The 15,640-nt window shown below is 35.4% G+C and overlaps 1 protein-coding gene across 1 annotated transcript in view; it reads right to left on the bottom strand.

Annotated features, from left to right (window-relative positions):
• Positions 1-15,640, bottom strand: part of Eys (EGF-like photoreceptor maintenance factor) — a 1,574,159-nt gene that overhangs the window by 214,414 nt on the left and 1,344,105 nt on the right. Inside the window, 1 exon segment of the mRNA XM_077801488.1 lies at positions 9,129-9,349. Within this exon segment, the coding sequence (XP_077657614.1) occupies positions 9,129-9,349 (221 nt within the window).

Genomic DNA, 15,640 nt, shown 5'->3' with positions numbered 1-15,640 from the left:
TGTGTCAGAACTAAGGACAGAGAGCATTAAATTAAGTTCTAGAAAATTTTCAGTTTATCCTGTGCATATTATCATACTGACTTCAACAAATCTTTTAACTTACTTGTATACTTTTTGTCATACTCAAAATAGAAGCTTAAAACTATGTTTTGAAGGTATTTTTAGTATTGATATCATTTTAAAATAAAGTTATATCAGAACAATGTCTCTAATGCAATTTTCCAAGGCACAGAGACTACTTGATAATTGTTAGGTCAATGGCAATCATCAGTGTTGACACTTTGACAATGCTTGCTTGAAGATAGTACTTTATTTTAATATTAAAAAATAATACCAGACTTTATTTTCCAGTGTTTTTCCATCTAGTCTGTATACTCCTGAGTCCTCTACAAGTTTCAACTTTGGTTCCAAATCACTTGAGGTTTAGGTAGGCAGGCAGGAACAGTTTTTATATCATTTTCCTAGAATAAAAGGTTAAGCAATTTTCCTAAGGTACATGATATACCAGCAAATTGGCCAGGAACAAAATGTAAGGTTTGAGAACCTTGTCTATTGCTGAATCAAAAAAAATTGGCTTGTTTCCTTCCTAAATTTAAATTACTTGTTTTAAACCAAAACCAAGGAATTCTGATTATCTCACATTATATTTCAGCTTTAACTTTGCTGTTTTTATTTTGTCAAACTTTTGACACAGTTCAAACAATGGCATGTCTAATTAGATGTAAAAATGATAGTCATTAACACAATTTGCCAAACCTATTTTTTTTGTGTGTGTGTGTATACAAATGCAATCTGAAAGTGGTAAGCCATGTAGATTTAAAACAAGAATAAATGCTTCTAGTAAAAAACAAATAAAAACAGGCTTTAACATAGCTCTCCCTACTTAAAATATTAATAATTTTTGATGGGAAGGAAAACATTAGCAGGTCATATGTAGCTTGCTTGTTCTTTGAAGTACAGAAGGAGGCAGGTAGGGAGGGATGAAAAAAGAGGAGAGAGAGAGAGAGAGAGAGAGAGAGAGAGAGAGAGAGAGAGAGAGAGAGAGAAACCTTTTAGTATTCTATAAGAAAGGAGAGAAAAGATAGTTTTCAGATGGGATTTAAGTCAGAGAGGTCTCTTATGCCCAGGAAGATCAATCAGGGTAAATGAGTTCTCTATGTATTATTACCTAAGGGTAGAGAAAATTGAAGATGAGATTTTTCCCCCTACTTGTTTGACCTTGCTACATAAATATGATGTAAAAAATGTGCAGAATTTAATAGTGGGTTTTTCCATTGGTCAAACCTTGAAACTTTTAACTCTTTGAGGCTTTTCAAATTTAGTATAATAAACTAAATTTCTTCTATATTCAATCTTTTTTCTCTTTTAAATGTAATTTGATATATAATCATAACTTTAATGAAACTGATTTGCAGAGGACCTAAATGTCTTCTGAAAAGATTGAATATAGAAGAAACTATGTAAAACAAATGCCCAGCCCTGCTTGCTACACTCAAGGATGGTAGTGATAAAAGTGGTTAGAAAATCAATTTAAACTGCATTTGTACTTTACCAAGAGTCCTGAGACACTTACATTGGTAAGAGTTATACTTTCCAAATATGTGATCCACTTTTATAAGCAACTAAAAACCCTGCAGCTTCAGTCACACTCTCCAAGCTAGAGTAAATGACCCCACACCAATCCATTTTCACAATACCTGGCACTTGTAGAATGTAGAAAAGAAATGAGATTAAAAAAAAAGATAAACAAGAGTGATTGTGAAACCCTAGGCTCTTAACCTAAGACTGCACTTCACATGTATAAATGGAAAAGCACATTTTGTTCTGCACGCCTCAATGTTTTTCAAACACAAGATCATCCTAAGCAAAAGAGTATGTAGAAAAAGGTTACCCATCTTATTTATCTTTGAAAATCCAATGCTCTTCACACTGCTAAACATGACAGAGGTGTCCTGCAAATGCTTGTGGTAGGATAGAAGGGGCAAATAGACGGTCTTAAAGGCACATATATCCTGCTTTAATCAAACATATAAAAATAATTTCTAGACATGATTATTATAGGAAGTAAAATCCAAAAATATTGCCAAAATATCTTTTTGTGATGCATTACATTTTGTCCAAGTGAGGTAGGATAGAAGAAATAAGAAACAGGTAACAAGGAGAGATAAAGAAAAGACAAGGAAATAAAAATTTAAAGATCTACATACTTTTCCAGGCCTGTCAATCCCTATGACAGTCTCTCTTCCAGGTCTGACACGCCCAAATTCATAAGAAATCTGTAAACCTACCTGAGCATTGTAACTAACTCCCCAATAAAGAGATTAAGTAAAGACAGACACAATATTTTGAGAAACCTATAATTTAGGGGACTTTCCAGAGCTTTCTACTGATCATAATGAAGACCACATCAGCCTGAAGATCCTATGCTTGAACAGACCACCAGAAACCATCTTGAGATAACCAGACTAATATCATTCCTACATACCTTCTCATATTCACCACTCACCAAAGCTAAGGCTCACACATATCTTTGTCAGGAAAGTCAGCATTGAGCATTTGTTGTAGAGAGAGCAAAACCCATCACTAAGGAATCATAAGGTCAACCCCTTAATAAGAAAATCTTTGAATCTTTTCCTGTCAAATTCCTCCTACCCCAGCATAGGCACAAATCCGAAGAAGCAGAAGATGGATAGAAAAGAATACATCACAATCCTCTCTTCTTCTACATTCTTGGACTTGAGGTCTTGCCTAACCTGGTTGGAGGCTATTTACCACAAAACTGAATGTGAAATAGAAGTTGTAAACTGTCCTGACATTTAAATATGTGAGCATTAATAAAAGGTATTGGAACAAACATGGTGTTCCATTGGTGAAAAGTAAAGAGATATTCTACAGATACATTTGACATCAGTGACAGCAGAAAAGAAAGCCTTTTTATACTCACATTCCATAAAGATTAGCCTGATTTTAGTGAATAGATTAGATTACATAAATAAATGCCTTAATTGCTCAATTTATTAGCACAAGATAAGAGATGGGGAAAACTATGAAATTATATATGCTTCTTACTATTCACCTAACACAAAATTTTATATTTTCCCTTTCCACCCTGTTTTTCTAGCAACAAGGACTACCTACAATTGAGATGTTTGATGGTTAATTGGTAAACTTTCACATCTGAGAGTAATCTAACCAAATATATATTAATCCTCTATCATGAGGCCACTTAAGTTTTATGTAGGCACAATTTCAAGGATGCAGAAAATACAGCAGAAAATGAAGAAACTAAGAGAAGGGCAAGTATCTGAAGATATTGTTAGTTTAAATACATGGCAAGAAATTGATCTGAAGTAGGCTATTTTCCCCTTTGGTATTTAGAAGAACAGTCTAGACTGCTGAGCTAGATTAGGGGTAAACTGGCCTGGATAAAGAATAATAACTAAACGATCTCCGCAGGTGATGCCCAGCTCCATGACACTGAAATGACAATGAAGGCAAGCAAGAAGTTTGTGGGGAGTTACAACTCATTACAGAACAAATGGACAGGCTGAGACATAATGCCCTAATTCTTTATACTGTGTAATAATGTTACTACTGCAATTTCAAATTCAATCTATGACTCCTACATCATTTTGAAGTGCTAAGTGACTTGGAAACTAAATACCTCAGGAATCATGAAAAACTGACTTATTTCTATCAGACAATGTCAAAAAAAAAACACGTCTATAGAATGAGAAAGAAAAGAATGAAAGAAACTAACTTTGACTTCTATTCACATGGGACATGAGAATAATGATAGTTCCCTAATAGTAAGGAATACATATTTTTGGGGAAGATTTCTTAATAGGGAAATACTATTTGTTTGAGATGGATTTCCTTGGTCAATTAATTGAAAGAGACTAATCAATCCACCCGCTTCCCTAATGCAGTCGTTTGAAAACTATGGCCCTCAGGTCAAATCCTGTCTTTCATCTACTTTCTTGAATAAAATTTTATTGGAACTCAGTCATATTTATTCGTTTATATTTTCTTACTGGCTGCTTTCCCATTACAATGGGAGACTTGAGTAGCTGCCATGCAAAGTCTAAAATGTGTGCTATTGGTTCTTTATGGAAAAAATTTGCTGACCACTGCCATAGCACAGGGAGGATAGCCCTGGTTAGTGATTAATAAAAACTATGAGATGGGTTGGAGCACAGAAAACTTATCCATTCACACATGGGAATTATTGAGTTTCATTTCATGACAAAGCACATTGACATACACTTAGCTCCTGCTGAAATTAAGAGTAAGTCTAAAATTAGTGTCTTAATAATTATTTACCCTAATATCAGTGAAATAAGTTTTTAGGGCAGTGGTTGCATAGGGTATATTCCCAAACCTGATGCTCCTCTTTAATTATTGTTTAACCTATTTTAAAACACCTGGTGCAGAAAGGGAAAAGTGATTTAAATATTATCTGTTTAATTTGCTAACCTTCCTATGCCCTTTTGGAAACAGCTTGTTCAAAGTCCATGGAGATTTGGATACTCAGAATAACCCTCTGTATCACTTTTCTAAACTGAATTTCACTACATGCAATTTGGGCTTCTCCGAAATGAGCAACCACAGGGGTTTGAAAATTCTAACACAGATTTATAATGAAATGAAAAAAGATTGGACACTGTCCAGAAACATGTGATGGTACTCAAAGCAGAATGACATTTGCTCAGCAAAGCTCCTGAAGCGTTACTTCCCTTAGTTCTTTTCAACATGAAATTTGTCTTCTTGTAAGCAGATTACCTTCATAGACAATGCAGGGACAGCATTTTGTATCATTGAATTATATCAGCCAAGCTTCTAAATTTTATGATGATTTTGTTTATAAATCCACTGCAACTGTATTTTATTTTGTGAACCCTAATATGTAACACGATGGCACTGAGTTCTGTTCACTCAGAACCCTACCTCTGTTTAGAGAACACTTCTTTAAGCGCTATCTGTTCTTCTTTTACCATTATTCTTGCTGAGGAAAATAGGTGTACACATCCAGAAAACACATATTAGAATGTTCAAGTGTGTGTGTGTGTGTGTGTGTGTGTGTGTGTGTGTGTGTGTGCACATGCGCACACAGATCAAAACATGACTTCCTCTCTAATATTCTTAAATGCCTCATTATTAGGCATTCCCCAAATTTGGGATGATAATTATTGGATTAGAAAAATTAAACTGTGGTGATAAATTGTTACTTGCATTTTCATGCAAAAACTTTATAGTGTGTACTCTGGTATTAAAACATTATTGTCTCTGTATTTTGAGAAAGGAAGCAGACATATAAAAGGGCTTTCTTATTTTGTTTATAATAATGACTTTTATTCTGAACAGTTTGTTACTTTGAAAATACAACAAAACTTGCTGGCCTAAAAATAATTCCATCAGGTTACCTGTCCATTCCCCTCCAATCAGATGGTAGAATATTAATAAATCTTCCTGAAGTTGATCTACTGTTTAAGCAAACAGGAGAAAAGAAGGACATCTAGAACTTGGCCTGGCTAGACTCAGCAGTGAGATCAAGCCAGATGGCATGGATTGAGAAAAAGGACAGAACCCAAAGTGGGAATGTAGAAGAGACTCTGGGATATCCGGGAAAGATTCATTTTGTAATGTGGCAAGACAGAGAGTGCTAGAGTTTGCATCTGGATTGTTCTTCAAGAGTCCATGTTTTTAAAGGCTTAGTTCCTAGCTTGGCATTATTGGGAGGGTATGAAAAGTTTAAGTGATGGAGTCTAGTGGGAAGTTATAGGTCAGTGCAGATGTTCCCTTGAAGGGGATTGTGGGACCATGGTCTTGTCTTTCTCTTTCTGATTCCTGGATGCCATGAGGTGACTAGCTTGCTTCACTATGTGCTCCCCGTCATGATGTATAGCCTCACCACAGACCCAAGAGACCGTGGACCAGAGCCTCCAAGCTGGGAGCCAAATGAACCTTTTGTCCTCATAAGTTGATTACCTTAAGAATTTGTTAGAGTAATGAAAAGCTGACTAACTCAGAGAGAAAGGAAAACTTTCACTTTAGCTAGCAACATGAATGGGAAATGAGTTACCAAAAGCATTAGGATAGTTAAGATTCATTTTGTAAAATCAGAATGGAGTTTGCTTTGTATTTCAGAGTTTCTCTGTTGAAAACTTTATACTACTCCATATATTCGAAGTGTGGAAATGCATCTGATGAGAGGAAGGTGTTGGTCATGGTGATAGTTCTTTGCATCTTACTGTAATGGACTGAAGCTATTTATGGCCTCATTGGGAGTTTATGTTATCTTCTGCAGACATTCTGGTTCTACTTTTGGTTTGCTACAGACTTCTAGAATCCTCTGTTTATGGTGGATATTGAGGTCTTGGACATAACAAGTAAGGGTGAAAGCATTCTTATTCTGATGATCTTATCTATGGTCCATAGTTATCTGTGTTCTTCATATACAAAATTTTTTGACCTGCCCTCAGTACTCTTATAAGCCTTCTGAGAATTTTTTTTCTTTCTTTTTTTTTTACAAGTTGGTGTTATGGCACTTACCAACTTCAGTGTATTATGGTGATATACAGGGAGATACTGGAAGGAAAGTCATCATTGCCATGAACCAACATGGTCTGTGTGCAGTAATGCAAGGATTAGTTTGTGGAGTTGAACACTGACAATCAAGATAGAAATCATTTTGCTCATAGGATGTAAAAAAGTGTTTTACTCATTGGTACATAGCTGACACATCTCCATTTGTCTAGCCTTTCACATATATGATCTTAAAAAGTGTGTATCAAAATCAGCTGATATTCAAGAGGATTTCTCTGAGGTAGTGGTTGAAAGGTTGAAAAAGTCAGAAATAAGTATGGATGGCCAGAATATATAATGTATACAACAGCAGACTGACAGGTACATTTATATGGGAAAATTCACTGAGACCTAAAGAGCTGATAGAGCTTCCACATTAGACTGAAAATTCCCTGTGTTCAGGATTGCTGTTTTGAATATACATACATATATATATATATGTATATATATATATATATATATATGTATATATATATATATATATATATATATATATATATTTCCCCTACACACTCCTTAGCTCATACCTAAATCTTAGGCAATGTTTGTTGAAATAAAGTCTAAAAGAACCTAGGTTTTTTTTTTTTATCTTAGGATGATTATCTTTTCCAAATACCTGTTAAATAACTAAGATTAAAAGTAATATGATGTTCTTTAATTAAAACAAACAGTGTTTATTTTATTTAGTATATAACTGGCTTCAATATCTCAGAGAGTTAATGTTTTAAAATAAAACTAACCCTTACTTGTCTGAGTTGGAGATATTGATATTTTTGCATAAAATTGGAATATATTGGTTTTCTATTGTTGCATAACAATATGACCACAAGCTTAGCTTTAAACAAAGTATACTTCTTAACTCAGCCTCATGGGTCCTCTGCATAATAATTTCACAAAGTGCAGTCCAGGTGTTGGTCAGGCTGGGGCCTCACTTCAAGGCTTGATGGAGAAAGGATCTATTTCCAAGCTCATGAGGTTCTTCATAAAATTACTTTTCTTTTTGTTGGCTTCAATATCTGCTAGCTGTCAGTTGGAGGCAGTCCTTAGCTCCTCACTGGTTGGAGGCTGCTCTAAATGCCTTTGTCATGTGGGCCTCCCCAAAGCTGCTGAATGCTTCATCAAAGCCAGCAAGGGAGATGCAGCTCACAATTCTAAGTAACCTAATTATGGAAATGACATCCTATCACCCTGCTCTATTGGTTGTTCTGTTGGTTAAAATCAACTCATAGGTTCCACCACAATACAATTGCTATTAATGGTTTGGTTATGCAGAAGACCATTTATTGAGTAAAGCTTTGATTTTGGTTTCCTTCAGGAAAGCTATCATGGTCAGTTCTTTAACACTTTATCTGTGGTATTTTATTATATTAAATAGGCTCACACTGTTGTTTTTGTGGTACAAATGTATAAATTAAGTCACATACTTAGATATAGTGAGTCAGAAGGCAAATTTCTAGACACTATAAGAGATGATCACTTTCCTTTCCACTGAACCATGCTTATTTTTTTCCTTGAAATTGATTACTGTCAGTCTGTGATTCTCGGGTACATATGTCACCTTGACATTATCAGGCCTGTGCAGTCTTCTGTTCTCTGTCTTTACCATTTTGTTCTTCCCCTCTCTCTCTCTCTCTCTCTCTTTTTTCATTTTTTATTCTAGTGATTACTTTCAGAGCCCATCTATGCCTATCATTTCTTGTCCTGCCTTTTTGATAGACTTTTTCTCTTTTTCCACAGTATGTACAAAGATGTTTACTTTTATGAAGTCATTATTAACTACTTGATAGCTTGCCCCTTGGAAACACTGAGGTGAATTAATTAAGATATTTCCCGTGAGATTTGGTCAATTTTCCTTTGACTTGAACTATTATAATCACTACATGTTTCAGCTTCTATTCTGCCCTTATTTGTAGCCCTGAAATAAAGATTTCTCAGAGGATTGGGGAAATTTAGCAATATGTTCTACACTGTCCAAATGAGACTCCCTCAGGGTTGATTCACTGAAGACATGTTAGTGAAGCAGAAAGTAATTTTAATTAAGATCTTCTTAAGCTTATATAGCATGATAAATCTTTGCTTTGAGGAGGAAAATGGATATAGCATTGTAAATAAAAATAAAAATAGATATGGTGAATTTTTCATCTCTAATAGTAGAGATCTAGAGATTTTTTGAATTAAAAACAAAGTAAAAATTTCATTAATGTATCAAATAATCATCGATGGATAACAATCTCATTCATATTTGCAAAGAATGGGAACACCTACATCAAAACTTGGATACATTTTGATAGTTTCAAATTGGGTGCATTTACCTTATTATTTTCAGAGTTTGGAAATCTCTTGTCACTGGACCCACAGTGTGCAAGTTTCTCTGAGCAAATAAATGTGTACCACATGTGTGCATTATATAAGGATACATTATAAGAATTTGGGGTTCCAAATCTTTCTTTTCTATCACCCCATTGACAATGCTTCTGACTTTTGCTGTTTTAAGAATCTGGAGTCACACAATAGAAGTTGGGGATGAAGATGCTGGCACTGACCTGATGCAAGTGCCATTGTTATGGCATAGATGACGAGCACACCAGGGCACATGGCAGTTCTTGATGTTCCTCCCACGAAGTGCTTCATCAATAATGAAGAATTCTTTGTTGTTTACTTGAAGTTCTCTAATGCAGCCCTGGAACCCCTGAATATGGCCCATATGCTTATGGATCTTTATATTTTCAGGGACATGACCAAGGAACATTGATTCAAAATATACCTGTAAGAGAAGTAACAAAAAATCTTATCATAAGATGCTGTCACATTATGTGGGAAAGATCTAGAATGGTCAGTTCTATAACTGCATGTTTTAAAGTGTTTTTCTTTGTAAAACCCATTGCAATTGTTGGATTATTTTGTCACTTGTACTAACTAGGTGGTAAATAAATTACTTAGAAAAGAGCTTAGAAAAGAGCTCTTGGTTTACAGTTTTTTCATTTCATAATATCTAATAAAATTAATGCAAAAAATAGAGGCTAAACGAAACTTGCTGATTGCTTTGAAATGTATTTTTTAATTCAAGTGTTTGCAATTTAATGGGAACATTACCAAATGACAACTGATAAAGAAAATACAGCCATGTTAATTAATTATTGTCAGGGGTTGAATTGTATTCCATCCATATTCATATACTGAAGGTTCTAATCCATGGTGCTTATGTGACCTTATTTGTAAATAGAATCATTGCAAATCTAATTAGTTAAGATGACATCAATATTAGAGTAAGGTAGACTTTAGTTTAATATGATTGATGTCCTTATAAAAAGGGGCAAGTTTGACACAGACAGACCTGCACACAGGGAGAACACCATGTGAACATGAAGGTGGAGAGCTGGATGACACATCTACTAACCAGGAATGTCAAAGATTGCCAACAAACCAGGAGAAGCTTGATGAGAGACGTGGAACAGATTCTTTCTCAAAGTCACTGAAAGGAAACAATCCTGACATCATCTCAATTTTGGACTCTCAGCTTCAAGAATTGTAAGAACTACAAGACATTTCTATTATTTAAGCCATCCAGTTTGTGTCATTTTTATTTTGGAGACCCTGGCAAACTAATGACATTATATATCAAGTATCCTAAAATATGAGCAAAATGTATGGCATTTGCACATGGTACTTGATAATTAGACATGTTATTTTTTTCCCTCCAAAAATATGAAATAAATATGCATCAGAAGTTGAACTTTTCTTGCCTTATATTCAGTCCTTTCATTCACTCTTTATTCTAACAATCAGGTCAAGAACAGGCTCTTGTTTTGAGGAGACAAAAAAGAAACCACTCCATTTCAAAGGGACACAACTCATAGACAATTAATACAATAAAGGGATTCTGTAAAACTGGGTCCTTAATCTACCTTCATTTGGACAACACATCAGAGCTACATCTTACGTTGGATTCAGTTCTGAAGTCTGCATGTAAGATGAATATTCTGTGGAATCGAAATCGCCCTTGGAGATATCTTAAGCATCACTTCAGAGACTAATACGCTTTCTCTGAAAAAAACCACATAGCTACATTTTTCCTGCAGCTTTGGAATAGATTGCTGTTTTGTCAGTGTGGTTTCAGATGAAGCTAACATTAAGTGGCCATGTTGTATAAAAATTCTAGGACCCCCTCTGTGTGGTGAATTGCACCATGATGGTACTGATACTGAGAGCACAGAAAATTCTTCTCACATCCGTGCTCATTACAGAGCTTAAATCATTGACCAGATGGTACAATAACTTACATGATTTAAACTTCTACTTGATCTCTCCTTTCCCACTGTCACTAACATATATAACTGAATTCTCATAATTTAGATGTACATAAGATGAAACTCCCCTCAACAGGAATTTATGGGCTACAATAGAAGTTTTAATGAACTGGAGATGAGTCCCTGCTCTTCAGAGTAGATGCAGCTGCAAGTATAGTCTCCGACACCCCTTTCCCCTAAACACACTCTAACACCTCAAACAGATGTCTTTAAGTACTGAAAAAATATATAAGTTGGTATTAAAGATACCAATAAAATGTAGAACCATCATTACAAGAATTCAAAAACTAGAATCAAACAACTAAAATAGGAATCTAGGGGGAGGAGACCATGAAAGATGCCTAGAACATCATTGGACATTTATACTAATTTATACTGTTATGATGTAGCTTTGCTTTTAGAGAACAGAAGAATGTTAAATTCTAAGAACATCGAAGCATCTCCATGACCCTTGCCTAGCAGGTAAAAGTCACTCTTGGAACTCTCTTTTTCAACCCTAAAAAAAAAAAAAAAGACAATATTTCTTGAGGAAATTTCTTAATTTCTTTCCCCTGAGTATTTCCTATTTTATTCCCAGAAGGTGTCAATCTTTGGGTGTAGAGGGCAGGAGGGCTTGCCAAAAGTTCCAAGGTGTATTGATAGAGCCCTTACGTAGCATTCATTTTTTCTCATGTGCTAAGTCAGTTCATATTAAGTACTCCAACAAGCTATTAGCAGACCTGCTTATCAGCGAAGCCACCCACTGTTAATACAGTTTGGGGTCTATCGTGAAAAAAAAAAAAACAACTTTTTTTTTTTCCTTTGCATCAAGGCATGATTTCCTCTCATCAAGGTTCTTTGACATCTTTCTGTATTGATCACACACTTGGAAAAGAAAACTCTCACTGCTTTGACAAGTGTGCTCTTTTAACACAAAACTTATAGAGGATGGGAACTCTCTTCTGCCACAAGTAGGCAGATCCGGGGGAAAATCTATAGAACTGCCTATGATTTATTATACCATTAAAAACATTCAAACAATGAAAGTAGGTGGTTTTTGTTTTTCTTTTGATCTGAGGCCCAAGCTTAGTTAGAGTCCTAAATGTCTAAAAAAAAAAAATCAGCTGTTGTTGACTGCACATAGATAACTATTAAAATGGTTGACTTCCTCTATCCCCAGACTCTCAATTATCTGAGAGCTGCCTTTTGCGTGTATAATCATTCCCAAGGAGACAGGTCTTTAAAATAAGTCTTTTCTAATAATTTCTTGTGAATCAGACTATGGAGAATAGAGTCTGACATCAGGATATGATCTTACAAGATAAAAGCACAGAGAACAGACATGGACAATCAAGGAGAAATCATCAAGATAAAAAAGATGATAAATGGTGACAGAGAGAAAAGGTCCCTACATCTTCAAGAATGAACTCTCCTTTCCTCTCAGAATCTCTATAAAAAGAACATAGTTGCTATTTTATAATAACTGCAAATAAAACAAGAATATATGCAAATTTCTATAAGCTTGGATGGGGGAGTGTTTGCTGGATAACTTGTCCTATTTCTTTTTTTACTTTCTTTTAGTTTTGACATTATAGTATTACATAAATTTATGTAATGCTATCTTGATTCTATGTTTTGTTTTGCATCATTGATTCTATTTTCCAAGTTAAATGACCTTTTTTTTTGTTAATGAAATATGGACAGGAAACTGCAAATGCAATTTTGGTTAAGATTAATTATCAGAGTATACTTGTATTTGTTTAAGAATATGATAACTTATATTGGAAATTAACTGAATTTTATTTAAGAATCACTATCAAGTTTTAAGTATTAGCTGAATTGTATGCAAACAATTCAAAACAAGAAGCATGAAGTTTTGGAAAAAAGGTGGATAAGATGGTGGGTAAAGTATTTCAGTAAAAGGATTTACTTAAATAACTTTTCACATTTGGAGACAATGAGTGAAAAGGGATCAAAAAGCAGAAGCAGAATTTATCTAAATCCTTGTCCCTTTGCAGTTAAAAAAAAAACCCCAAAAAACAAAAAACCCTTTCTCTTGCTTGGCCTTATGTTATGACAATCTGTTGAGAACTCAGTCTCTTCTATATTCATTTAAAACCATTTTGGGGGATGGCTTCCACCTTGGTCATGTTCTCTGAAGTCTGTAGCCTTTAAATTAGAAGGTTTCATATTTGTTACAAATGACTTGTTTCATGAAACTCAGTCCTGCTTTTCCTTCATCTCCTATTTATCTTTTAAGCCACTTTTCCGAGTTTTGATGCATAAGGTCCTTATTATTTTGCCAGATTCAGCATATGTGAAGTTCTCTCTGCATACCATACAAAAGAAATGTCATATAACTTTTCTTGTTTATCCTCCATATTCAATGGACATGGCATAGAAAACAAGGCAGTGCTTATTTGGAAGTTATTGAATCATGTATGCGATTGATATGAAGTAGCCTGTATAAAGTGATTATAGTTAAAAATTTGATCAATATTAGTGGTCTTCTGAGGTTCCAAATCTCATAGTTAAATATCTGATTTCTAGGCTTTCCAGAGAATGTTCCCCAAATTATCGCTTCTTACCTTATCCAAGAAATAACTGAACTTTAGTGAAATAATCAATGAATTGAGTTGCTACCCTGTGAACAAATTGATCTAGGGAAGTATAAATGTAAAAGAAGGAAGTGGAATTATATGTCTTAAGATCTTAATGTGAACTGGAGAAATAAGTCATAAAGAAATTATTTACCGGTCAGCAAGAGGGCAGAATAGGAGTCTCAGACTCTCCTTCACCCAAGGACACAGATTAAAAAGAGCATGGATCGGTTCCCTTTGTCAGAAACCTAGAAAATAGTTAAGGGGCTTCTGCATGCCAGGCAAGCATGAAATCAGCTGCACTGAATCTGGAAGGAAAATTCATTCCTTCAGTATAGCATGGTCCAGTTAGGAGAAAACTCTCAGCTCCAGTTTCTCACTAGGGAGGAAAAGAGAAGATTGAAACATGACCTGCATATAGAATCTTTGGTGAGCTCCCCAAGGGATCAAAATCTATTTTGTCTGAATCTAAGCATTGACAGGAAATGGTGCCATACTGGGGATCATCAAGAACAAAGGTGACAGTTTGGACTAGTACACAGTCATTCACCACAGTCCCAGTCTGGATGACTCAGTATGGGTGAGTGGGAAAAAAAAAAAAAAATCTCAATTCTCAGCTTCTTCCTGGGGAGGGAAAGAATGGGATCCAATGTTTTATATTTTTGGGAGACTGCTCATGGTACTAGTTTCTGTCCTATTTGTCTCAGAGAATCAGTGGGACCCAGTATACTATATATACCTAGGAGATGTTGATAACAAAAGAGCACTGGAAAACTTGACTCTGCTTTAGAACACCCAGGGTACAGCATAGAGAGGGCAATGTAGATTGGCAGCCTGTCTCTCAGGGGAATGGGAGAGAAAAGAAGAGTGGAGCATGCATCCAATGTTCTGGCTTAGCAGAGGGATGCCTGAGGGGCTGATTTCTGTGTTGCCCAACTTGGAGAGCTGATGGAACCTATCATACTTTAGAAACCTGAAGGTTACTGAGAAGGAGTTGGCTAACTTGTGTTCTAGAGAACCTGCAGCACCGCAGTCAGACACTCAAGGGAGAAAGAGGTTATGAGCTCTTGAAAAAAGAAACTGGTAAATCACTCCAATTGGGAGTTTGCATGTACAAGATCAGAGAAGACACAGCTACAGAAAAAGACTGAGAGACTCTCAGTCTCTATCCTTGCTGTCTTGTAAACATCTTTCCCTGTATCAAGTCAGTCCAAAAAGACTGGGAGAGGTAGCTATTTCTTTTCTTTTTTTCCAAATGTGTGAATCCTATGGAAGTTACAACGTACAGGAATAAACAGGAAACTGTATCTCCACCAAAGGAACAAAGTAAATCTCTAGAAACCAATCCTAAATAAACAGAGGTATTTAAACTACCTGACAAAGAATTCAAACTAACAGTCTTAAAAGTGTTCAATGAGTTCAGGAAAATGGTGCACAAATGAGATTATCATCAGAGAAAAAGAACATGCAAAAATGAACTAATCAGAAGCTTAAAAAATACCTAAAATTTAAAAATTCACTGAAGTTCAAGAGCATATTTAATCAAACAGAAGACAGAGAATCAGTTAACCAGAAGCCAGATCATTTGAAATTATCCAGTTAGAGAAATAAGAAGAAAATGTAAAAAGACTGAAGAAAGTCTAAGGAACTTAAAGACAGCATTAGGTGAGTCAATATATACCTTATGGAAGAAGAAACAGAAGAAGGAGAAGGAGGGAGGAGGGGGAGGGGGAAGTGGAGAAAGGGGAGAGAGGGAGGGATGAGGGGGGGAGGGGGAAAAGAGGAGCTGGGGAGAAGAAACAGGGAAAGGTTATTTGAAAAAAATAATACCTGAAAACTGAAAATTTGGAAAGGAAATGGGCACTTAGATTCAAGAAGCCCAAAGGACTCCCAGTGGAATAGTCCTAAAGAAGTCCACTCTGAGTCACGTTGTGATGAGACTGTTGAAAGTCAATGAGAATTTTGGAAGATTTAAGAGAAAAGTGACTTGTCACAAAAACTGAAACTCCCATGAGACTCACAGCATATTTCTCCACACAAACTTCTCAAAACCTTTCACGTTAGAAGGATGATATACTCAAAGTGCTGAAAAAATCTGCCAACCAAGAATGCTGTATCTGGGTAAAATTGTCCTTCAAAGATGAAAAGGACAGAAAGTCTTTCCCAGAT

Source organism: Urocitellus parryii, chromosome 8, assembly GCF_045843805.1.
Source record: "Urocitellus parryii isolate mUroPar1 chromosome 8, mUroPar1.hap1, whole genome shotgun sequence".
Taxonomy (NCBI): domain Eukaryota; kingdom Metazoa; phylum Chordata; class Mammalia; order Rodentia; family Sciuridae; genus Urocitellus; species Urocitellus parryii.
Note: the sequence above shows the minus strand (reverse complement) of the source record. Positions and strands in the feature narration are given on the sequence as shown.